The sequence below is a fragment of the Tenrec ecaudatus genome, chromosome 9 (genome assembly GCF_050624435.1).
Source record: "Tenrec ecaudatus isolate mTenEca1 chromosome 9, mTenEca1.hap1, whole genome shotgun sequence".
NCBI lineage: Eukaryota > Metazoa > Chordata > Mammalia > Afrosoricida > Tenrecidae > Tenrec > Tenrec ecaudatus.
Genome location: NC_134538.1, coordinates 19,186,849 through 19,212,781, shown reverse-complemented (window position 1 = coordinate 19,212,781; position 25,933 = coordinate 19,186,849). Strand labels below are relative to the sequence as shown.

At 39.8% G+C, this 25,933-nt stretch overlaps 1 protein-coding gene and 1 pseudogene across 1 annotated transcript; both read right to left on the bottom strand.

The window, feature by feature from the left end:
* Positions 1 to 828: 828 nt before the first annotated feature.
* LOC142457136 (uncharacterized) lies at positions 829 to 3,342 on the bottom strand (annotated as a pseudogene).
* On the bottom strand, positions 829 to 16,362 carry LOC142456716 (zinc finger protein 555-like). The gene is made up of 6 exons (XM_075557935.1): positions 16,130 to 16,362; positions 13,906 to 14,004; positions 10,714 to 10,754; positions 6,670 to 6,796; positions 5,409 to 5,532; positions 829 to 3,723 (listed from the first exon to the last, which is right to left on the bottom strand). The coding sequence occupies exons 2-6, from the start codon at positions 13,946 to 13,948 to the stop codon at positions 3,444 to 3,446; spliced, it is 615 nt and encodes a 204-aa protein (XP_075414050.1). The 5' UTR covers positions 13,949 to 14,004; positions 16,130 to 16,362; the 3' UTR covers positions 829 to 3,443.
* Between the last annotated feature and the right edge of the window lie 9,571 nt (positions 16,363 to 25,933).

Genomic DNA, 25,933 nt, shown 5'->3' with positions numbered 1-25,933 from the left:
AAACTTGGTTTGTCATGGGTCACAAAGAAATAATTGAACTTGGTCACAGGCAGAGGGGAGAATACAGTATATGATCAACATTTACACTAAAAAAGTTGATTTCACTGCATTTCAGTCATTACATCCTGTGTGAGTGTAATTGTGTTATATTTAGATGAGAAGCATCTACCATTAGCATTCAGAACAGAAAGCACCAATGATAACTCATTAAACCTGGGGTTATCTCTCATACACTATTATTAAGCAGAGCTACTCCAGCACCAAAAAAAAAATAAGGCATTGATCAGACCCTTTAAGACCAAAGAATGCATTTTAATTCCCTGCATCATATATGCACCCCACACACTTCATGTAATTGAAATCAGAGGTTCTCTGTCTTACATACTATCCAGCAGAGCTACTGCATTACCAATTACTCATAAGCTATTGATAACAAAGTCTTTCACATGCATTAGATGTGGACTCTTTCTCTCTTTTTCTTTTTCTTTTTTTTTGGCAGCTGTCTAAGTAAGGAGGCCCCAGGACTTCTGTAGGCTCCTATAATGACATGGGAATTAAAACCAAAACATTCAGTGTTGTGTTAGATTCTGTGGAGGCAATTCTGATTCAATTAGACCAAATGTTGTGTTTTGATTTTAAGATGTCACATTAAACAAACAAATAAAAAATATAATGGGCATGGCCCAGCTGGAAGGTCTATGTGGGAGGCAGAGTCTTCCAGAATCCAAAAACCCTCCTTAAAGTCACACAGACAACATTCAACTTGGCTATAATAAAGGTCTTGTGTTGGTCTGGGTCAACTAGAGAAACAAATCCAGAGACACTCACTTGTGTGTAATAGGGAACTTTATATCAAAGAGTAATTTGTATTAAGAAAACATCCCAGCCCAGTCAAGATCAAGTCCATAAGTCCAATATTATCCCATATGTCCTATACCATTCTTTAAATTCCTTTTCAGACTCACTCAGAACATGCTATGATGCAAAGTGCAGGAAAATCACCGGCCAGTGGGTGGTAAGTTTTGGGTGTCAAATTGCGGTGGAAGAATTTCTGCACTGGTGCGGATCTCCATGTGGCTCCTCCAGCTCCAGGGCTCTGGCTTCATCAGCCTGACTCTGTGTGGCTTGTCAACAGGAACATGAAGCAGACAGTGGGTATCCCACCTCCAGGCATGAAGACAAGTTCCCTGAAACCTCAGGAAAAGGCCATGCCCACACAGAGTAGCCATGATTGGCTATGACATGATTGAGTCCACACTCCACCCCTATAACCTATTGAACAAACTGACCTGAAAGTATGTAACTACCACAGGTGTCCAACGGAAACTAACAAGAGGATCCTTTGTACCTTTGCCCCAAGGACCTCAGGTTGCAGGCCCACAAAGAATTGCATGCTTATACACATGAATTACTTGACCTAATATGTTTTAATGAGAAAAATTTATTAAATTTCAATATCTTACCTCATATCAAAAAAAACATATACCTAGTGTTCATCAGAGCAGAGTTGAATGGCAAAATAAAGAACTAGAGATTATGAAAGAATAACTAACTTGTTCTTCAGTAGAAAGGAACCAAATATTTGAAGGTTTAAGATTGCTCTACTCTGGTAGATGAAAAGAACCAAGTGGAAATGGCGATACCAAAATTTTGGGACAAATGAGACCTAACCAATTGAAAACAAAATAAAACCAGGATCTTAGAAGAGGATTCAAGACTCTTGAATATTCATTGTCGGATCAGAAAAGTTTGACCACATTATCTACTGTTGGACAATGCCACTGCTACATGGGCACATATAGATTTAGCCTTTGGTCAAGAAGGTAAAATATACTTCAGACTTGGTAGGAAAGAGAAATATACATGGCTGATTCCTTGGTGACCTTTGACTCAGATACACCTGAGCAAGTCTGTTTTAATACCAGAAACAGATTTGACATATAAGGAACTGTGTTTTCTAGGATTAGAGGCCACATTGTTTTACATGTAATATGAGAAATAAATTTTCCTTCCTGAAAAAATATCTTCTACGTCCTGGTTTCAGACCAGGTTGACAGTGGTGTCATTTTGGGTTTGTTCTAGTTAAGATTGCTGTATACAATTTCATCACTTAAGCATGGATGGGACTTCCTATGCAGTGATTCACCTATCTAATGCTCTCTGCTGGGACCACTGACAGCATCACTCTTTTGGTTGCTCCAGAAAGGACTGTTATTTCAGCACAAACTGCAGTGAAATATTACTGTTGGGATCACAGAATTAAAAATTCCCTTAAAAATATTTTGACTCATACTTATGTTATAAATCCACATACCATATGACAGCCATATCGCTCTAAAGGACTTAAGAAGATTTTTTATAGAAAATAGTGAGTAAAACATTTTTAAACTCTTATATGTCTATGAGGTAGTAAGCTATTATTTTTATATAACAGAAAATAATTCAAAAAATTTATGTGGTGTGTATAGAAGTCATTAGCTAAGGAAATGGAGTACAAATTAAAAACCTAGTACACTATTAAGAGTGGTAGAGCTTCTTCATAATTCCTCAGACTTCTCTGAATGGTGGATCTTATACATAGACAAGTTTCAGGATTTATCAGACCTGTCACAACATTCCTTAAATTCCTAAGTCTTCTTTCCACTGTGAGTTCTGATAAGATTAGTTAGCTGTGAGGAGTGACTAAATTTTTTCTCATTCATTACATTCATAAGGTGTCTCTGCAGTGTGAGTTCTCATATGTCGAGTGAGGTTGGACCATCGATTAAATGCTTTTCCACATTCCTTTCATTCATAAGGTCTCTCTCCACTGTGAATTCTCATATGCTGAGTGAAGTTTTACAATTGAATAAATGCTTTTCCACATTTCTCACAATCATAAGGTCTCTCTCCATTGTGAAGTCTCCTATGTCGATTGAGATTTGCAGACTGATTAAATGTTTTTCCACATTCCTCACATTCATAAGGTCTCTCTGCACTATGAATTCTCATATGTTTCTTGAGTATTGGGGCACAAGTAAACGCTTTTCCACATTCCTCACATTCATAAGGTCTCTCTCCACTGTGAAGTCTCATATGCAGAGTGAGGTTTGAGGACTGATTAAATGCTTTTCCACATTCCTCACATTCATAAGGTCTCTCTCCACTGTGAATTCTCATATGTTCATTGAAGTTTGAAGATCGAGTAAATGCTTTTCCACATTCCTCACATTCATAAGGTTTCTCTCCAGTGTGAATTCTCATATGTCGATTGAGATTTGAAGATCGATTAAATGCTTTTCCACATTCTTCACATTCATAAGGCCTCCCTTCACTGTGAATTCTCATATGTTTCTTGAGTATTCAGGCGCAAATAAATGCTTTTCCACATTCCGCACATTCATAAGGCTTGGCTTTATTGGAGAGTGCCAAATCATCTATGAGTCTTGAAGGCTCTCTTAAGATTACTTTATATTCATAGAATTTGTATCTTGTTTGAAATTCTGCTGGCATGTACATATCTTTTTTTCACATTTCCTAAATTTGTCAGCATTGAATGGAGTGTGAAATTGTTCATTATGGTCTGGTGAAGAAAGACTCTTGAATGGCTTTCTGTATTCAAAATATTCCATGGGATATAAATATTCTGGTCTTTGTAATGGAGGAAGAATCGAAATTTGACTGGAGAACTCTCCAATAGTATTTTCCTCATATCTTTCCCAGGATGTCATTGGAAAAGATCTCCTATTAAAAAAAGTTAATATTATTCTAAGTTTTCTACATTTTTCATCATTACAGTAGACAGTAAACATACACACACACACCCTCAATTGTCTAACAAATTATTAGATTAAAAACCTGAGTATGATACAACCATAATTGTCAATAAATTCATAAAATCTGGATCAATGATATAACAGGATATAGAGAAGTGTTTCCAATAATGAAAATATAACTCAAATAGATTAAAAACTTATAGTAGTAGGACTATTAACACATATAATTTCAGATACACAAACACAGATATATAGATATACCACAAAATGTTTGTACTATTAAAGTAAATGTTGACAGTTTGAATTAATTGAGTGACATTTATGAGCTATAATTGGATTAATAAATTAACATAACTATTTATTACATATATTTATATATTTATTGAAATATGAATATAGGTATAAATATCCACTAAAATTGATTCATTATATTCATAATGAGCCTATAAAAGATAATGGAAATGCTATTTTTTATAAAGTGTCATATTTCTCATTTGCTGTGGCTGATATGTTAGAACCACTGTCCTAATATTTAGTAACCAAATGCTTAATATAATGTACCACCAGGATCATAGTTCTCTGTATACATTTCCATAACATACAAACTTCCATTTACATTCAATTACAAACACATGAGTGAGGCATCAAAATTTTGTGCAATATTCCATTTTTTTCAGGGACTATATATCTAAAAATTCCCTTTAATTGACTCAAATCTGACTCATATTGCCCCTGTAGGACCATGTAGGAATGCCCCTGTAGTTTTCTGAGATTATAACTCCTCAAGAGTGTAGAAGGCATCCTCTTTCTCTCATGAAATGGCTGGTGGTTTAGAACTGAAGACCTTGTGCATAGTATGGCAATAAGTAATCACCACAGCAAGTGAATTAGGTGTTGGGCTACTAAGTTATAGTGCTGTTAAAACAAATAAAGTCATTCTCCAGGAATAAGATGAGATTATGTACTTCCATAAAGACTAATATCCTCAAAACGCCTATGCAGTATTGCACTCTGCACTACATTGTACACTATGATTTCAACTGGATGAAGAGCAGTGGGTTAATATGTGTAGATGGTGTGTTGATAGTGTGCAAATTGTTGTATATCTCATATAAAATGGATATTTATATATACATATAAACATATATCAACCTCTTTCTTGCTCCTTTTCATCTTTAGTGTTATATCTGTCTTAATTCCACTACCTTTTAAATTTTATCTTCTCATTATAAGCCATATATGTTAGTTTTCCTGTTAATCTTCAAGGATGCATTTACTTGTCAATTGCTATTTGAACATTGTAAAAACATTGAATGGACAAAATGTGGAAAACTATTTCTTATCTCACAGTTTACTCTTGTCTATGCTTAATGCTCCCTGGAGAGAGAGGGATATGTTATTATCTGATAAGACAATCTTGGCTCATATCAACTTATCAATAAATAAGAAGGAAATTATCAAAGTATTTCTTCCCCATAATCTCCGGATGGTTCAGAAACGCCACATTTTCTGTTAGTATCTATGTACTTAAACATCTGTACCACATATAATTAAAATGCCAAAATACTTGCCTGTCTCTTTATATACATAACATAATATTCCCATTAAACCCTCTCCTGGAGCACTGCTTACTCTCAAGTAAATTACACTCACCTCAAAAGTGGGGTTTGGTTATCCCGATTTCCATGGCCATGAAATTCACAGAGTTTTTGTAAGATGGAAGCACTTGTAGAATTTCTCAAGTATCTTTCCATTACATCTTCAGTGGGTCGGTGTTCTTAGTCATTAACATTTGAGAATCAGAACCAATTTTGTATGTTAAAATTCACAATATGAAATGAAAATGAAAAACATTAAGCACAGACAAGAGTAAGCTGTGAGACAAGAAATATGTTTCCATGCTTTGTTCAATCAATGTTTTTACAATGTTCAAACAATAATTGACAAGAAAATTCATTCTTGAAAATTAACAAGAAAACTAACATATATGACTAATAATTATAAGATAAAATTTACAAGATAGTGGGTCCAAGACAGATATAACACTAAAGATGAAAAGGAGATATTTTTCTCTTCATTGACATAGGTGGTATTGCTATGGCTAAAGTAGCAAACAAACAAGGATAGGCATTTGTGCAGAAATTTTTTCTTAGTCAAATGAAATTTTTCTAACTGATTTATCAAGAGCAAGTTATTCAATGAAGAGCTGGCCAATGCTTTATTGACACACTAGGCCTGGGTGAATGTTCTGCATAAACATGCTGCCCAATTAACATTTCCCTAATGTGACTCAATACATTGATTTTCCAGATCTCTGCAAATAGGTATGTGTGAATTATTTGCAAAAGAATCTTTTTTTCCTCCCAAGTTTAATGAACACACAAAAACACTGGGGGCACAGGTGCTACACATTATGCCACTAGCTACAGCATCAGGAGTTTGATACCAACAATCTGCTCTGTGGAAGAAAGGATGCTTTGAAGATCTTGTAACCATAGGTGCTCTTCTTCTGGCGCTTTATCAGGTAATACTCCGTTATGATTCATATATTTGTCAGAGGCTTATACTGTGGAAGTGGAACACCTTTTCCGTACTACTAGTTTCCTCAGTTTGCAAGTTCCACAGGCACCTCTTCACCAAGAGCATGACTGCTAGTAATTGAAATACATGTAGGGTGACTCCCAGAATAGCAACATGCAAGCTTTGACAGTGTGACAAACGAACAGAGTAATGCAGAATGTAATATGTAGAGATTTGATATCATGGGAAACCTAGGATGTAATTGGTCCAGAGAGCAAATTAACTTAATTGTTTTATTTCAACAAGTATTATTATCATTAGCCCAGTTACTGGGCGACAACAGTGTGTATTTGGCAAATCACGAATTCATTTAAAATAATGAAGATATTCATACCTACTAAAGCTAGGTTTGAGATGGTCTCCACCATCACATCTCTGAAGAGTTGTTTCTGAGAAACATCCAGCAATGACCATTCTTCTGGGGTGAAATCCACAGACACATCCTCTACAGTCACTGAGACCTAAAATATCCCATAAAATACATTTTATAATAATTATTGTAATAAAATAGAATTTAATTATTATTTAAATAATTTTCATAAATTATATTATTAAAGCATCATTTTAATTTGGTTCATCTAAGGATTAATCATTACAAATTGTGTGAAATAAAAGATTAGGTTAATAATCCTGAGGAAACTTTATTTCATAGAGAGTGGCTGCATGGTTTTATGTTCTATAAAGTCTATCTTAGGGTTCAACCATTATTCTCATTCTCTTATCATCTGCATAAACTTCTCCTAAGATTTTATCTCATAGATATAAATATAAGAATCCTTTAAAATTTTTGTGAAAAAAAAAACATTACCTACATTTACATTTTCTATTTACTTTGTGAAGTCTCAAGTTTATAACATAAGAAACTAGTGGTTTCCCAATTAAGCTGTCTAATTCCTGCCTACATCCAAACTTAAGAATTAATAATTGTCAGAAACTCCACTATAAACACCATATTCAACACCACCTCTTCTGTGTGTGTGGGGGGGGGTGTTTTATGGGTGCAGTTAGCAACACCTTTCTTAGAAACAATTAAATTCATAAGGGAATGCTGAAATATTATCAATTACGAAAATAGTGTAGGACAGGCAGCAGTTTTGTGTCACTGTTGGTATGTTGCCTTTCACCAACCATTGAAGGACAAACCAAATCATCAAGAACTGAACAGATTGAACATATAATTCAAATGTTCTGTGAAGGATTAGGGATAAACAAGCCTTCAGTAATTGAGTGAATATCAATGTATATGTTTAATAAGCACGTGCAAATCTGGAAATGGTCTATGCTTCCAAATTTAGAAAGCAAGTACTTGTCCACAACTATTGGAAATTCTTATTGATTTGCATTGCAAAAAGGATATATTTAAATAGAACCTGGCATTTTTCAAGCATTATTAATATTATGTCACAAATGTAAATTTCTGCTGAAAATAATTTTATACCAACTGTGATTCTACATCAAAGGAATGTCCAAAAACTCAAGATGGGTTGAGAGGAACTTCTGGAATGTGAACTTCTGATATTATTGGTGACATCAGATAGTTCTTGTATAAGATTTAGTAAGATAATACCTTAAAAATGTTAGTCTGTTTTATTGTACTTAAGGAAGCCCTTACAGTAGAAAAAAGAGGAAGCTGTTCAAACAGAACAATGGGATATGGTACAATTTGTAATAAGGAAAGATTATATATTTAATTTTTAAAACAAATAATCTGAAAAATAAGACAGATGGAGAGCATGGTAACAGGATGGGAGAGATTTAATAACTTCTCATGTGAAAATATAGATATTTCTTGCTGAAAGTGAAGAGATTGAGAAGAACTTATTAATAAAAGTCAAAGATAATTGCATTGAGTATTGATTAAAACACAACAAGCAGAAAATAAAAGGCCAATTAATTTTGCTTCCTTTTATTCTTAGAATTAAAACATACCTCTCAGGAAAGCGCACCTGAAAAAATGGACCCTTTTATGAATCAAGTGGTCGTTTGGAATGCGGCTATGAACAAGCAACAGTTCCCCAACATGGAATTAGAAAGTGAAGGGAAAAGGTTTTTATATTCTGGATATGGGGTCACACACATAAATCATCCACAAGGACCTAAGGCCAGTCCACACATTTCCCCTATGTCCAGCATGTAGGGAAACAGAGGAGTTACTGAAGAAACAATATCACAAAATGGGAAAATCCTACAGTTTAAAAAGCCTGAAGGGCAGTATGACTTAATTTTTTTTGTATCTCATAAGGGTGCTCAGAAGTTTAATTTTTATTTTTTAATCATTTTGCTGAGGGCTCATACAGTTTTTTTCACAATCTATGCATACATCCATTGTGTTGAGCACTTTGGTACATACGGTGCCATCATCACTTTGCAAACATGGTACGGCTTAATCAAATCTGAAGCCACACCTGTAACCTTATGGGGATCAGATCTGTTGTATAAATTAGTTCAAAACCAGCTGAACAAACTTATTGAGAACTTTTCCAGTCTTTCAAATTATCCTAAATGTGTTAAGAAAACTCAGAAGTTCCATCTGATGTCAGTCTTTTGAAAGCTCCCTCTACAGATAATAAGCTCTCTTGATTCTCTGAGACCAAGGAGCTAAAATTTATACATAACAATGAATTCTACCTAACTAGTTTGACATATTTAAAATCAAACAAATTGCCTGGGTTTACTTACAGGAGCTTAAAAATCTCCATTATTAAAACAGAAGGGGGAGATAAAGAGAAACATTTGTTCTTTTTAACTAAAAGTTTTTTCTCCCTACTAAAATTTTCTAACAAAATTAGGGCACATAAACACATTTTCACGTCTGTGGAAGAAACTGATCCTGAGAAGACCTGGAAGGATGACAATCACGTTTGGGTTCTGGGTCGCTCATTTCCTGTAGGAAGCGCTGTTCACTTTTGGTTTTGCACAAGAAAGCATATGGATTCTTCTTAGGAGGGTAAAACCTCCTGTGGAGAAAAATGAACACTATGCAAAAGATGAAGAAATCACCCAGTCTTAGGAATGATTCTGTTTCCAGGTTGTTAACATTCCAAAGGGCGGGGTTATGTGTTTGTGTTGTCACAGGCAAAGGAGATAAGCGGATTTCTCTTCAACTACCTTGGCCCAGAAGAGAAAGAATGGCTGAGGGTGTTACCTCAGAGTTGAGAAAATGGCCCAGAGGCCCCTGGCCTGTTGCTGAAGTTATCCAAAACATCAAGACATCAGAGATTCCTGAGACTGGCAATTGCTGCCTGCTGAGACTGATAATGATCTCTACCATTGCTGATGCTAAGAGACACTCTAGGAGTCTATCATAACTGAACATTTATGCAAAAGGGACTGGACTTTTACAACAGATTATTCATGTGCTAAGAGAACAAGATTAGGGATTTTCAACATTAATTACTGGTTAATATGGACCAGAACATTTAAATTTTTGTGTAACCTTTTCTTTGAACAATGTAACCTTACTTAATTGGGTTTTAATTAGAAAGCATTTGCAGGGTTAAAGGGAAACTTTTCTTTAGATATGACTCACCTAAAATGGGCAATTTTCAATACATCTAAGATGGGCTAAAGTTATCCCCTCGTTCAAGGGAAATTAAATAATCGGTAGATGGTGTAGGGAGGCTTGACCTACCTGCCTGGGTCCAAAACATTTTGCATAGTTTAAGTCATAGTTTAATGCTTATTGTATGGGATGGATCCTCTATTGTCATATCTTAAGAAGTCTGGCCGGCTGAGTTTCTAGGGTGAAGGGAGGCCTTCATGCTTGTGAGTTGGAGATCCCAATCACATTCTCATAATCCATACTGTTCTACACTACACCTTCCCATAGTAGGGCTGCATAAAGTTACCTCTTACAACACTGATTGCTAGCTAGCCGGCACCTTTAACTATAGGAGCAGACCTGTGCCATTGCCCTCTAGGCTCTGAAGACACTCACTCTCCCCTACCTGTACCAAACACTGGTGTTAGGTTACTCTTCCAATGTACTTTAGGATCAGTGCACAGCCCACCGTTTTGTGTATGTGGTTAACTGTAACTGGGGGACGGGTGAGGGTGCATTCCCTGAGAATATAAGCTGTTATTGGAAATATTATCTCTTTCTCTGCGTGGACCTGAGACCTGAAGTCATGGCAGTGGAGTTGAGCCCCTGCATGTTTTATCTGGTCTGATGTCTCCTTAATTTACACCTCAATCACAAAACCACTCCTTGGGCCCATTCAATTGTGGGGGCTAGTAACCCACAAAACCCTTGTTCCACACACCTTTCATAAGGTTAACTTATGGAAGAACCTTAGATTTTGGGGCATAATGTTCCTAAACTTTTTTATCTGACCTCCTTCTCTGTAATTTAAATAACACAGGTCTCTTTAGTACTCACCATTTTGTCGTTCCAGTTTCTTGAGGTCAAATCAAAGCACTCTATAAATAAAAGAAGCAGAGTCACTAGGAAGTTTGGAGTCAGGTGAATGAATTTGGTACACACACAAATAATAAGTTGAAATCATCCCTTGGGATGAATAAATGGGCAAGACAATAGTCCCAGTTTTCTAGCTCCCGAGACTTGACTATGTTTTGAGTAGCAAATCTGTGATCTGAAGTAGAAAAGGAGAGTTTTGAGTAAGTCATGTCTGGTTCTTGACCTGAACTTCTTGCCATAACTAGTAAACATGGCTCAAGACCATGCTCCATTGGGTGGCAGCCCAGTGTTCACCACTACTCCACCAGGGCTAAATATTTCACTGAACTTAATGGAAGAAATCAGAATGACGTAGAATGATTTCAACAGCCAACTTAAAACAGCATGAATTATCTTCAAAAACAGATTAAGCCATGCAAAACAAACAATTGATAAAACACTTTAAGAGAAACAGAAAATACAAATAGCCATCCTGAGTAAAACCTAAGGCTGACCCTTGGAAAAACCAGTATAAGTAACAAAAAATTTAGCTATGAAGAATGATTGTGTAACTCTGTGTGTTAGACATAAACCAGAAAGTGGTGAAAGCTCTCAAACAATTTGATACCATTGGGGATGATTGAATCTTAAGTACACAATATTTAGAAATAACGACTAGCAAATTTGAAACTCAATCGTAATGGTTATAGGCATTCCCATCTAGTTTCAGATCTCACATTTTACCCCCTGCTAAACCAGCAAAAGGGAAAGAAAAAAATTGGGGCCAAACAAAACAAGTAAGAAGTTGTGAAATCTATGTTATTTTCTAATTTGAGTCTAATTCCTATGTTATACAAGCTTTGGAGTCCTGTTAGGAATACACACATACACAATTCTCTTTATTAAAGTTTAAGCATAGCTTAACGAGGCCTATGTGGGATGAAGGTCAATGATACACAGCTTCATATCTAACACAGAACTCGGCAGTTCAAACTCAACCTACATCACATAATTGAAAATTATACCAACCTCATTTTACTCAGACCAGCAAGTAAATCTTATAACAGAATGAACACCCTGTAGAAGACAGTAGCACTGCACCAGAGCCTTATCTTCAAGGCTGTGACCTTATGGAATCTGACTGTGCCATCATCTCTAGGCATATCTTTGTCCTGCAAACAGCTGGTGGACTTGAACCAATGGCTATTATTTTGCATCTAAGATCTTACTCATTGCATTTCCTGATTCTATATGTAAGAGAAGAAGCAGAAAATTGAAACAGGAAACAAGCATGTCCATGTCACAAACAATCTGCATCACTGGACGCATTTTTCCTCAGTAGGTGAACGTTAGAGAAAGTCAAATTAAAATCTAACTATGACTTGCATTCAGAGACAAGGGATATTTCACTGAACTCAAACTAAAAGCTTTTCTTAGAGAAAACACACACACACGCAAACTTGGTTTCCAATATGAAATGATATTGTTGTAACATTTGATGATTTGAAGGGAAAAAAAAAACTTAAGGAACTGGAATTGACATCTACTAGACTATAATTTCAGTCCTTGGAGGACAGCAGGCTTGGTAAATACCAAGTTCAGGAAAAATAGAGGAAGACATTCAATGAGATGGAATGACATGGTAACTGCAGCAATCAGCTCCCAAATAACTACTGTAAAAATGACCATGAATTGGACAGCATTTTTTTCCATTTTGACATAGGCCAACTATGAGTCAGACTATGAGTGTGAGTATGAGTCAGAAACGATTCCAGGGCCGTTAACAACAGCCTAAAACATCAGGTCAAAGGCATTTTAGGATCCATAAATATAATTTAATTCATGAATCATACATCTCAATGAAATATTCTCAACATAGGAATGCAAATCTCCCAATATAATTCTTATGTGGCTAGGCCCACCCTGGTTCTGCCAGGAAATTCCTGTTACAATCTTCCACCAACCACTTACTAATTGTTGTGGTTTAATGCCGCACCTAGCCACCTTCTCAGAAACATCAGGAACAACAAGCTAAGAATTTAACAAAAGCCAAACAAAACAAAATCAATACAAACACAAAATTCTTCAGAAGAATGATCTAAATGGGTAAAAGTGCTATAAAGCCCGAAGATATAAAAACATCACAGTGTGATTTTCTCTGTGAATTAATGTACAATTTATAGTAATTCTTTGAACTTAAAGTCCTTAAAAGACACAAATAGTTAATATGATCAGCAACTAACAAGAGAGTTGTCTTCATTGAGAGACAGACCTGGTGACCTCCGTTAGAAAAATCAAACTTTGAAAACCATGTGAGGCTCGGTTTTCTCTGACAAAAAGTGTCTCCCTACGTAAAACCAATGAATACCAAGTGCTCTGTTAAAGCGCTTCAACCGTGTACTATGAAAGCAACTGTCACTCACAAGGCAAAGTTACGGTGAAGTAAATCTATTTCTGTGCACCAAGCAATATCTTGATTCTGCAGTGTTTCCTGCTAACCACCAATGAAGCCCCACACCTTTAGGCTTCGCCTTTCATACTCTGACTGTATTCTAACCCCATCCACAGCCATATAGTAGGATACATTGTTTCATAGAACCTGACTAGGTTTTCCAGTGAGACCAGTCCTGAAATAGAACATCTTGCTAGGTAAGGCAGAAGACCCAAAGAAGGTGCATCCATCCACACAGTGGCTGCAACAATGGGGCTCATGCATAACCATTGTGAAGATGGAGCAAGAACTTATAGCATATCTGTGTGTCCTAAAGGAGGGTCAATATTACCCAGAACCAACATGAGAGCCTCTAATAACACCGAAACAGGGGATCATGCCCCCCCAAAAAATCTCATTCTTTTTTGGAAGAGACCAGAAATATCACAGGATAGGTATGAGACAAGGTCCGGTAAATGCCATGAGTGAGGACCTGCCTATGTTAAACAGAAAGATCATGCCCAGAAAAATAACTTACTGGGGGAAGGAGGAGAAAAGAGAGAGGGTGATAGCAAGGCATCAAGTAGATAGATAATGTTTTGAAAATGACGTTGGCAACACATGTTTGATTTATGGATTGTTATAATATCTGTAAGATATACAGATATATGATATCTGTAAGAGCCCCCATTAAGTGATTTTTTCTTTCATTAAGTGATTTTTATAAAAGACAAAGAACTTACTGGTAACAGCAGTTGGCAGGTTCCAGATCCTTGAATCAGACATCAGTGGATTGACTGCTCCAGAAATGGCACCCAGGAAAGGCAACCCGACTTCAGGACCTGAAGTGATTAGAATCCAGATATGAAAACCTGGCTGGACAAAGCCTGAATTCACTCACTCTCAGTTACATTATGGGGCAATTTTATCAGGTTTGCCATGAGGTGTGTTACATAACCATTGCATCATTTTTTAATGCAAATTTCACTGAACCTTGGAAAAATAACTCTCATTCTAAATCTAATCCTGTAAATGCGGAAAATAGAAGAAGAACCAAAGCCTTTGAATTGCGGTGCCAGCCGAGAATTTGAAAGTGCCATAAACTGCCAATAGAACAACCAAGTTCCTGAAAGAAGGAAGAACTGAATGCCCTTAGAGACCAGCAGAGCCAACATGCACATGTTGTCAGAAGAGAAGAGTCCCTGGAGAGCACAGCATATGTGGTAGAGTGAAGGCCTAGGATAAAGTGAAACACCCACCACAAGACGGACTGCACACACAACAAGATGGATGGACACAGTGGCTGCAACAATGGAATCCAACAAAACAACAAATGTGAGACTGGCCCAACTGCGCAGCATTAAGTCTTGCTGTATCTGGGGTTACTGTGTGTCAGAAACCTCAATGGCAACTTGTAACAACATAAAGTACACCAAGGACCAAGCACAAAACTATAGAAGTGTGGGCAGGTAGGAGATAGTTTCGAGCCAAATTTCATGATTCCAGTGAATTAGATTTTTGAAGGTCAAATTAACAAGTTGAATGATTACATCAATGGTTTTACAGCACCGATTAATATAAACAGTTCATTGAGCAGGATTGACATGGTAACTGCCCCAATCATTCATCTCCCACATAACAATTGTGAGGATGACCATGGGATGGGCAGTATTTCCTCCATGTTGACACAGACTAACTATGAGTCAGTCCTGAGGGTAAGTATGAGTCAGAAACAATTCCATTGCCCTTAACAACAGCCTAAATCTTCCAGTCAAAGACAGACATTTTAGGATCAATAAGTAGAATTTATGAATTATGCATCTAAAAGAAAGAGTCTCACCTGAGGAATTCAAATCTCCCCAAACTATTCTTTATGGTTAGACCTACCCAGATTCCAATCTGAAAATCCTATCACAGTCTCTTATTTAGGTCTATGTTATCTCCACCCGACTTCTAATTGATCCACTCTTAAGCCCCACCTAGTAATCATCTCAGAAATATCAGTAGCAGGAAATTACCTGCAATGCCTTTCTCCCTAAAACCTTACAGAACTTTACTATAAAATGAAACAAAACAAATGAATGCAAACCCAAAAATCTTTAAAGGAAGAATTCAATTAGAAAAAATTCTTTAAAACCTCCAACATAAATATATCACCGTATGTCATTTTCTTCTTGAGTAAAGTGAAATTCGTGGTAACGTCTTTAAACACGGAAATCCAAATCAAACACCAATAAAATGTTTAGTAGCTAAGTTAGAAGATAGTTGGTTTCTCCTCAGAGACAATTTAAGAGTCAAGCCTACTGACTTATTTTTGAAAAAACAACCTTTCAAAACAGTATGAGGCACGGTTATTATCTAAAAAACATGGGCCACCATAAATTAAAAACAACAGAATATCAAATGTTTAAATACTCTTGAAACTGAGAATATGAAGACAACTGTCTCTCACAAGCAAAATATATCCTGTGAGATTGTCTCTAGAACAACCAGGGGCAGCGAGATGAAGGGCCAGGACGCCACCATGACGTTCACTGTCTCTCTGTATCTCTGGGCAACAGCTGCCATGAACAACAGTGGGAAAATTTCTATGGTCAGCCATTCCAGAGAGGCCATGGGTGAAGCCTCATGTTGCAACAAACTCAATGGAAAATTCCAAAATACTGGGTGGGTCGCTGAGCTCATTCTAATGAATCTCCTCCAAAAGGAATCGTGGACTCTGAATGGTAAGTTGTATGCTCAGACCTCAGGAGAGCCCAGCCCTCCATAATCTTGGCCCCAGAACCCATACTCACTGGAAGGCATGGAGTCAATGCTGTCTCATAGAGACCCTATAGTAAAGGGGAGAACTTCCGCTGTGGAGTTTCCAAGACTGTACCCTGTACTAGAGTAGAAAGCCCAGTTTTTCTCGCATCCTGCTACCCCGTATCAGAAACACTTAGGAAATATTCCAGTCACGCCACTCACCTTTTCAATTCACAAATGTAGAGGCTGGCAAGGCTCAGATATCAGTCTGGACCCTTCTCTTGACTCAAGTAGGTCAAATGCCCCCTGAATCCAAGATGGGAAGGTCAGATGGTAGGCTGCTTCCTCACGGGCTGTGCAGATGGATAAATCCAAGCTATATATGAAATGTGGCAAGATGCTCTCTCACGTATGGAGATCCACACGTCTGGAAAGTCGTGTAGACCTGGCCATAAGCTGCAGATAGAATTCACTTGAATTTATACTGGGGAAAACCACACCCAACAGGGTAACACCTCCCACTTCTCAGCTGCTGACAGCAAATCTCTTCATGGAAGTGATGGCATTATATCAAACCCTGTCACCTAGGCTCATTCATAATTCCTAACCTTCTGAGAATCCTGGCCTGGCCAAGTCGACACAGAACCACAGCCATTACACATTACCCACTGTGCCACCAGCCCAAGTGATTTCAATAACAGTAAAACATGAAAGGGAAGGAGGATGAGCAATACCCTTCCAGAAATAGCTTCATCAACCTGGATCTCATATACACCGGAAGATTTTGACATTTTGAATATTTATGGCATCTATCTGGCTCTGGCCCTTAGCAGAAATTCACTGCCATTGTGTCTATTGTTACTCAGAGAAGCTTTATGAGGAGAAAAAAAAGAGCCCCTTTGGCTTTCAAAAACCCTCAAGTTCACTCCTAGGCATTCAATTCTCAGACATGACAACCCTATAGGAGGAACGGCTCCTGTGGGTTCCTGACACTGAAACTCTTCTCAGGAGAGAGCATTGTCTTTCGCCATCAGAACAGCTAGCTGTTTGGAAATGCACACCTCGGGGACACAGCCCCACTCTCAACTATTATGCCGCCAGGGCTCCGTTGGTCTTGTGATATTTGTGAGAGGTTTATTGTGCCAACCTGGTCAAAACACACAGGTGGGGAAACATAATAATATATGAATGATGAAGGGTTCATGGGGTGGGAAGGAGTGGGGAGGGAGGGGGAAAGTGAGCAGCAGATATTAAGGGCTGAAGTAGAAGGCAAATGTTTTGAGAATGATGATGGCAACAAATGTACATATGTTCTTGACACAATGGATGGATGGATGGATGGATTGTGATAAGAATTGTACGAGCCCCCAGTAAAATGATTTAAAAAAACACAGGTGAGATTAACTGAAGGGCAGTTTAATTTAAGGGCGGAGAGATAGATGGCTTGGCAAGCCTCACCTCTCTTGTCTCTTGTTCTTTGGTGGTCGTACCAGTGTGTGGCTGCTTTAGCTAGTTCTCTGCCTCCACTGGCCAGGCTCACTTCCTGAGAGACATCCCAGCGGAGAAGCCACATGGACCTACCCTGATGTAGTTCTGGGACCTGGAGAAGCTGCGTGGAGACCCCTGCCAGCACTGAGATGCTTACACCATTGATTCTGATTTCCTCCTGCATTCAGAGTCATTGTGTATGTTTTGTGAGATTGAGGAGGACTTTGTAGATTAGAGTCGGACATATGGGTTAATGTTGAACTTATGGACTTGAACAGCACTGGGTTGGGATGCTTTCTTAATATACACTTACCCTTTATATAAAATTCTCCCTTATACATATATGAGTTTCTGTGGATTTGTTTCTCTGGGCTCCCCAGACCAACACAGTGTGCTAGGCTCCTGTTCTATATATATATATATATATATATATATATATATATATATATATATATATATATATATATATATATATATATATATATATATATATATATATATATATATATATATATATATATTGTGGTAACACTTTTGTTTCTGTGATTTTACATTAAGGTCTGCCCTCCACCCCATGATGTGGAATGTACAAACAAAATCTTGTGGATAATCCAAAAGAGTATACATAAGCAAATCACCTATTATCTCAAACACACATAAGTTGACTGACTCAGATATGAGGATGGCAACACATAACCTGATGTCATTTGGGGAAGCCCTCAGGAAGAACAACACAACAAAAAGGGGAAGAGAGGGAAAGAGAGAGGTTGTGAGGTACACAATATTCATAGCCTCCTCATAGAAATGATATCTGATATTATATGTCATTGAATACATTTTTAATGTATCCATTCAATTGAATTATAACCCACAGGCACAATTGACAAGGATTTTCTTTTTTGTTTCTTGGTTGTGGTTCCACACCCCCTCCCCAGATTTTGTGTGCATATCATCCTTTCTTTTTGGTTACTCTTCATTTCCCCCTCATTTATATTATTCTCCTTATTGTTCTTATTTCCTCTTTTCAGTTTTGTGCTTTTTGTCTTTTATTGTTCCTATTTGGTTTTCTGGGGGGGGGGGGTGAACCACAGGAGGAGTGGGGGCATGGGGATAAAAAATGTTGCACTGCTTTATGTGGTACTTGTGGGGTGGGGAATATAAGGAGTGAGGTGATTTGGGGAGCAAACTCTGAATGTGGGAGAGATGGAGAATAGGAACGGGTTGTGATGATATATATATATATATATATATATATATATATATATATATATATATATATATATATATATATATATATATATACTTATTTATATTCACACACGCATATATATATACAAGGCTCTTAAATGGCGAGTGAAGTATAGAAGTGTATGGTCTGTGACTATTATACCAAGAAAACTACTTTAAACGTTTTGGACCCAATTTGTGAAACCGAAAGCCATCTGCAGGTTCTGCATTCAGAGATGAAGCAACTGGCACATGCCCTGTAGCCACAGGCTAAGTTCTGCATATGCCTTGTTCTCAAAAGTTGATCTTGGTAGGCTTGATGATGCTGGTTCCAATTGGAAACTTGTCAGTTGACCTCCCTCCAGGTCTGATCAGAATCTGTTCTAGGTGCAGGGATCTCTGGCTTGTTATATCATTAAAAAATGTCCTTGCTGGCTTTCAAAATATCGATAGTGGTCCTTTTTATCCTTACTCACTGTTTGCATTTTAACCCTATAGTACTCTGGTTTTTGCCTTCCCCCTACATTTCATTTCTTATCTTTATTGTGCCTGTTGGGTTTCCCAGGTTGTGGAGCAGGAAGAAGTTCATGCCGAGATAATAACTGATGCTACGGTTTGTAGGGATGTCCGGGTGGGGTTTGTGGTGGGTGGTGGAGGTGGAGAGGTTGAGGGCATTTGAGGATTAAAGACTGAAGGAGGGAGTGGACTGAGTATTAGAACCGAAGGTCGTTCTAAAGGCGGTTGAATTGTAGGTGTGTGCATGAGGGCGTGGGGAGACAATGCTTGAAATGGATTGTGGTGACGATTGCACGACTCTCCTTGAGAAGATCGAGCTATTGAATGGTGGGACTTGGGGAGTAAGTCCCACAAAGGGCGTTGAAAAAGAAGGGAAAATGTCCATCACAACAATGATCTAACTAAATCAACCCTGCAGGAAAGTGTCCAAAAGCAAAGCGAACCAACCAAGGAACCAAGCAAACAAAAAAACCAGGTCGTGCCATCGTGTTTGAGCTCTTTGTTTGGGATGAGAACGGAACGGACCCTGGAAAAGGCATTTGTGTTTAGAGTGCTGTGAAGCTAGAGGGCAATTTACTTGGAGCTGGTGTGCTGGGTGTCGCCGTTGGTGCCCTCGGTCGCACGGTGTGCGGCGTGGCCAGCTTTCCAGGCAGCAGCAGGCACACAGTCTGGATGTCCCGTACCGTGCTGATTGGGCGCTTGTTGTAAAAGTCCCAGGTGAAACACTTGGTGGGCAATGTGCTCGAACGTGTGGTAGACCAATGAGACTGGATGAACCTGCTTGAGAACGTTGTGCACATACATAGGGGAGGTCTCCTTGAGGCTGCGCTGGCCTTTCTTGTGGTCCTTCCTCTGAATCTCAGGCGCCGCCTCCTTGGGGCTCTTCCCCAGGGCAGACTCACACAGAGCTGTGTCCAGCATGCTGAAAGTTAAGGACTTGAGACAGAATCGTGCAGTCACAGTAGCGAAGAGTGGCAACGGATTTGTGAGTAGCTAGCTGAGAGGCTGGCCTTTATATCTCCCGTTTGCCCAATGAATTGAGAACATCTTGTGACGGACAAAGCTGGCCCAGCTTCACCGGAGGTGGAAGATGGAAAAGACCCTGGGCCAGGAAACTGCAGGGTGTGCTGGGGTCCTGCTCTATACTATGGTTACTGTTTGGTTCCTGTGATTTTATGTTAACATCTTTTTTTTTCCCTCTTCTTTTTTCACAATGCTGTTGAATGTAAAAACAATATCCTGTGGATAATCCAAAGTAATACATGCAAGGAAATCATCTATTATCTCAAATCATCTATTATGTGTTGTGCACCGCATAATACTCCGCCTCCTCATATAAACCGTATGTGAAATTCTACGTCATTCAGGGATGGTTGACAATGATTTTCCTTTTTTGTTCTTGGTTGTGGCTACCCAACCCCTGCCTTTTGTGTGGGTATCACTGTTTGTTTTCAGTTCACTCTTCCTTTCATTGCTCATTAATATTGTCGTTGTTGTTCTTATTTTCTCCTTGATGTTTTGTGCTTTTTGTCTTTTATTGTTCCTGTTGGGTTTCCAGGTGTGTGAACCCCAGGAGGAGTAGAGGCATCGAGATAAAAATGATGCCCTGCTTTATGAGGCACATGGGAATGTGGGGCAATATGAGAGGTGAGGCGATTTAGGGAGCAAACCCTGAATGTGGGAGGGATGGAGCATATGAACTGACTGTGATGATATATGTACATATATGTATACATGTGTACAATGCCTTTAAAAGGCGATTGAAGTATGGAAGTGTACTATTTTATATTTAAAAACAACTACATCAAAAGGTTTTGAACCAAATTGTGAATCCAAAAGTCATCTACAGTCTAATTTCAAACATAAAAATTAAAAAGAAACCGATAGGTTAGAAAAATAAAACCAGAAACCAGACTATTCAAAATTAGGAGGCGGTGATGCTGTTTGCCATGTGCCAGATATGTGCAAACGCGTGCTTCATCTCTATTGGCCATCCTCTGTACTGAAGCCAATCAGGTCTTAAATATTTAATGAGGTGCTCCAGGGGAATCGTATTTCACAGTTGGAACTTGCTTTTCCTTCAGAGGCTTCATGTTCTCCAGGCCTCCCGGTTCACACCGCTCTCTTTTCTCCCTTGGACCTGCTCCTTTGTCTGCAGCATGGCCTCGAAGGATGAGACTGCCCATTCTCAGCGAACCCAAGACCGAAGAAAGAGGATTGGCTGGGCCACTTCTCAATTAGACATCTTACAAGCCTCATTTGCTCGAGACCCGTATCCAGGCATCACAGCCAGAGAAGAACTTGCCAGAAACGCCGGCGTGTCCGAGGACAGAGTCTTCCTCTGGTTCAAAAACCGCCGACTGGGCTCCGTGCCACCTCCCACCATTACCCGAGCCAGGGCGCCGAATGCAGACAGACTCAAGAGGACTGTCATCACCAAAGATCAAACCGCCTACCTGGTGCAAGCGTTTGAGAAGCAGGGAGTCCCTGGGATGGCAACCAGGCAAGAACTGGCACGAAAGGCAGGCCTTGCGGAATCACGGATTTGCACGTGGTTCCGGAACCGAAGGGTTCGATACCCAGAGCGCACCAGGGTGCCCCTGGATCCCCGCAGCTGATCCAGCTCCAGCTCTGTCTTCACATGTCCGGTTCTGCAGCCCATGGAGCAAAGCACACCCATAGATGCCCAAAGACCACCCTTCCTCGGCTTCGGCGGCGGCGGCGGTGATGAAGGCGGCAGCCAGGTAGCTTGTGTCCTGGGAGGCATAGACCCTCTTGGCCAGTGGATACACCAGGTTCAAATGCCACAGGATCCCACCCAGGCAGGAAGACCTCCGGAGACACAGAGACTCGTCTGTAACAACTTCACCAGTGGAAGTCAGGATCCCAGACAGCAGTACACGGTTTCATCTACTGGGCAGTGTCAAGGCCCCTCTTTGCAGGAGCTTCCAAACCTGTCATGGCAGGTCCGGGCTTCTGCACAAACAGCAGCCCAGGGGGGATGGGAGCCCGGGCTGACCCTGACTGTGAGTGCCCAGTGGCAGCCGACTGGGAAGACACATCGGTGCTCTCCTGAGTATGTAGAAACACACCTGCTCAGCCAGCAGGCAACACTGCTTCCAAGGACCCCTCCTCTGCTTGCCCAAGCCTCCGGACAGAGCCCTAGGCTTTTGGACCAACTCCTCGACGACGTGGATATTCAGCAGAAGACTCAGCCATTGGTGAATCAGCAGGAACCAGGCCTGAAACCTGAGCCGCCACTGCAATTCCCCATCAGCGAGGAGCTCTATGCTCTATCAGGAGTACCTAAGAGATTTTAAATGACCCTGAGGGCCTGAGAAGCACCCTAACCCCTCTAAAAGCCTTAATAATACCTTAAAACAACGGTTCTCTTAAAACAACCTGTGGGTCGTAACCCCTTGGGGGTTTGAGCAACCCTTTCACAGGGGTCGCCGAAGACAATTGGAAAGCCCATGTTTCCGATGGTCTTAGGAACCTAGACACGGCTCTTCTATCCATCTCCAGGCGGGCCCGCCCACATCCAGATGCACCCACATACGAGTACCCGGCATGAAACGTTACCCATGCTACACCATGCTTCAAGACAAAATTTCATTTATGTGTGATTAGAAAGAAAAGTTTTACACTATATATTACACGTTTTTGTGGTTAATTATGCTTTAATTGTGTTCAATTTGTAACAATGAAAACACATCCAACATATCATATATTTACATTACTTTTCATAACAGTAGCAAAATTACAGTTATGAAGTATCAAAAATGATTGTATGGTCGGGGTCACTACAACAGGAGGAACTGTATTGTATTAAAGGGTTGCAGCATCAGGAATGTTAAGAACCACTGCCTTAAAAGCTTAAAAATGAAAACACCCTAAATGTACAAAAGTACCCCCCTAAGGTCCCACAACCCTCGAAATGGCAACCAAAAAAAACACCACTAAATACTGCTACAAACAAATAAACGATAAAACCCTTGAGAAAAAAACCCTAAAGGCCTATATATCTATCTACCTATCAACCTAGCACACCTTAAAACCTTTAAAAAACAAACTAAATCATTTATAAAGACCCCAGGAACTACAAAATCCCTTTAAAGCTCTATCAAAATCATCCTAAAACTCCTCCCAGAAAAAAACCCACCAGAGAGTGGATCAGACCTACAGGGAGCTATTTATCTCGGTGGAGCCTCCAAATGAGGGCATCAAGCTGCACCCTGATTGACAGGCTAAACCCCACCCCTTCACTCTTAACCTCAAGTTAGCAGGAGATTGTGTAGCCATCACAGCACACATGTGACAGGAAAGTATATACCTGACAAGATGGACAGGCTCTAGAGCAAAGATGGCAGCCTCACCTTGGTCTCTAAACTGGCTTGAGCTTGGTGTCTTTGAACTCTTCTCTGCCGGAATCTGTGGTCTTTATCAGAAGGGAGTGGACCTACTTAGGATAGGGCAGAAGATATAGTATGATTGCTTTCCATAGCAGACAACATTCAGGCAAGTAGCCTCCCAGCAGTTGACCTTGAAGCTTATGAAGTAGCAACCATATGCGTGCAAGTGCCTTAAGATTGGCACTATTATGGTATGTGGTGGTGGGGGGGGGGATCTTGGAGAATGATTTTTACTTTGGAGAATATGAGGAGGATGCAGCTCCAACCAGGAAAGTGAAGTTTCCCTCCAGGGGAGCCCCTACTTCCCAGACTCCTTAACATATGAACGTTTAGAATTTGTTGACATACACTGTCTTCCAGGTTCTGTTTCCCACACTCTTAAGACAGTGAAAATCCAAGATCCATTTCTGAGTCTCCATGTGAATGAAGTGGCTTCCATTCGAGTTTACATTCTGAGCACTAGGTTGACAGTGAAAGACCGAAATGCATTTTTTAGTAGATTTGCCTGGAGGGGTCCTTTATCTGACCACTGGATGGCAGAATAGACTCACAATGGGTCTTACAAGGAAGATCCTATCATTCCTTTGTCTGGGAGGGGTGGTGGGATCTTTCTTCAGCTAGGGTCCCCTGCTAAGTAGCTTGGTGTGTCCTCTCATTCAGCTGCTGCTTCTAAGTGTGCTTTATCAGCATGTTCCTCCTACCATCAGATTTGGTTGTATTTTGTTCCTCAGCAAGTGTGTCAGTCCATGGGTTTGGCCATGCTGGCGTTAGACCTATCTTTCTTTTTCACACACACACGCACGCACACACACAAACACACACACAGCTGTTGTACATGAGCCGGACAAGAACAACTGAGACGTGACATTGAAAGAAATAGAAAATTTTATTAACAAAAGAAGAAGAAGAACCTGCGCAGGGACCAGCACCCTGAAAGAAAAAAGAAAATACTTGGCTGGCCTGTCCCCCTGCTTCCAGACTTGGGTTTTTGTAAGGTTTCATTAGACTGCTGAGCTGGGCAAGCAAGCTGGTACAGAAGCAGAAATTTCTGTTAAGCAGCGCAGCTGAGCAAGCTGGTACAGAAGCAGACTTTGAGGTTGCACAATTACCTGATCCAGGATAGTCTTTTGCTGATTTTAAGAACAAGGGACTATTTGGTCTTTTTTGAGAATGCTGTAAGGCCTGTGGTTGCATTTGAGGACTGGTGCAGTGTTTGCTTAGTGTAACTGGCTTTACTTAGGTGAACTATTACACAGCCACAGTCACCATTTGCAGGCGCCAGGTATCTTTAAATCAAATTATTAAATATAAACAGTCTGATTTTAAAATAAATAATTTATAAATGATTCATTTCAGATGTGAAACCAGAACTCAGACCTATTCAAAAGGAACATGCGGTGACCCAGTTTGCCAGAGAGGAGCCAGAGCTGGCTGACATGCATGCATTGCTCCAATGAGCAGGGTCATTACGGGCGTACATGGAGACACACATGAGAAAGTACCACACTGTTGGCCCCACCCACACAACTGGTTGCCCGACCCCCGAAGTGTTTGGTAAAAACAACACTACGCAAGCAGGTGTATGTGGTGTGCATGCTAGTACACACACACAGCATACCCAAACACATATGCCCCTTGCATAGGCCAGACACATCCCATATACCAGTGTCTTGAAGGAAAATTATGAAACAGAGATAAAAGTCGAATTTTTCATAAAACATTTTGAAACAATGATAAGATTAGGAAAAGAAAACTGAAACCAACTCATAACTACCCAAAAGTTTGCCAGAGAGAAGGGGGTAGAGTTAATGAGCCACCCATGGCCCAGCTGATGGCACACCTGGGCTCAGACCCCTGGGTGTCCAGACACATGTACACATCAGCGCATCTCCAACAGGTTGCCAGAATGGGACTACTGGTCAACCTCTCACATGGCGGCAAAGAAGATGACAAAGTCCCCACTCTGCTGTTCTACCCACCTTAGAGGCCAGCAGTGCCTGGGTTCCAGGGCAAGGCCAGCAGAAAGGGTGAAGCAAAGAGTCAAATGGATAAGTAGTCCTTAGACGAGCCCATATCACCGGTCCAGGGTAGTAGACATTGTCTTTCAGCATCTTGCAAGGAAGATCAGACCCGGTTGTCTTCCAGCGCTTTGCAAAGAACAACAGTGACATCTTCCAAGGACGATCAGAGCAGGTCTTCTATCAGCGTTGGTGTTGTCTGGGTGATGATTGGGGGTGGTGGCAGAGATGGGGAGGGTGAGGGACTTTGGGGAGTACAGAATGAAGGTGGAAGGGGACTGAGAATTAGAACTGAAAATCCTTTTAAAGGCGATTTAATCGTGTGTGTGTGTGTGTGTTTGTATGTGTGTGTGTGTGTGTAAGAC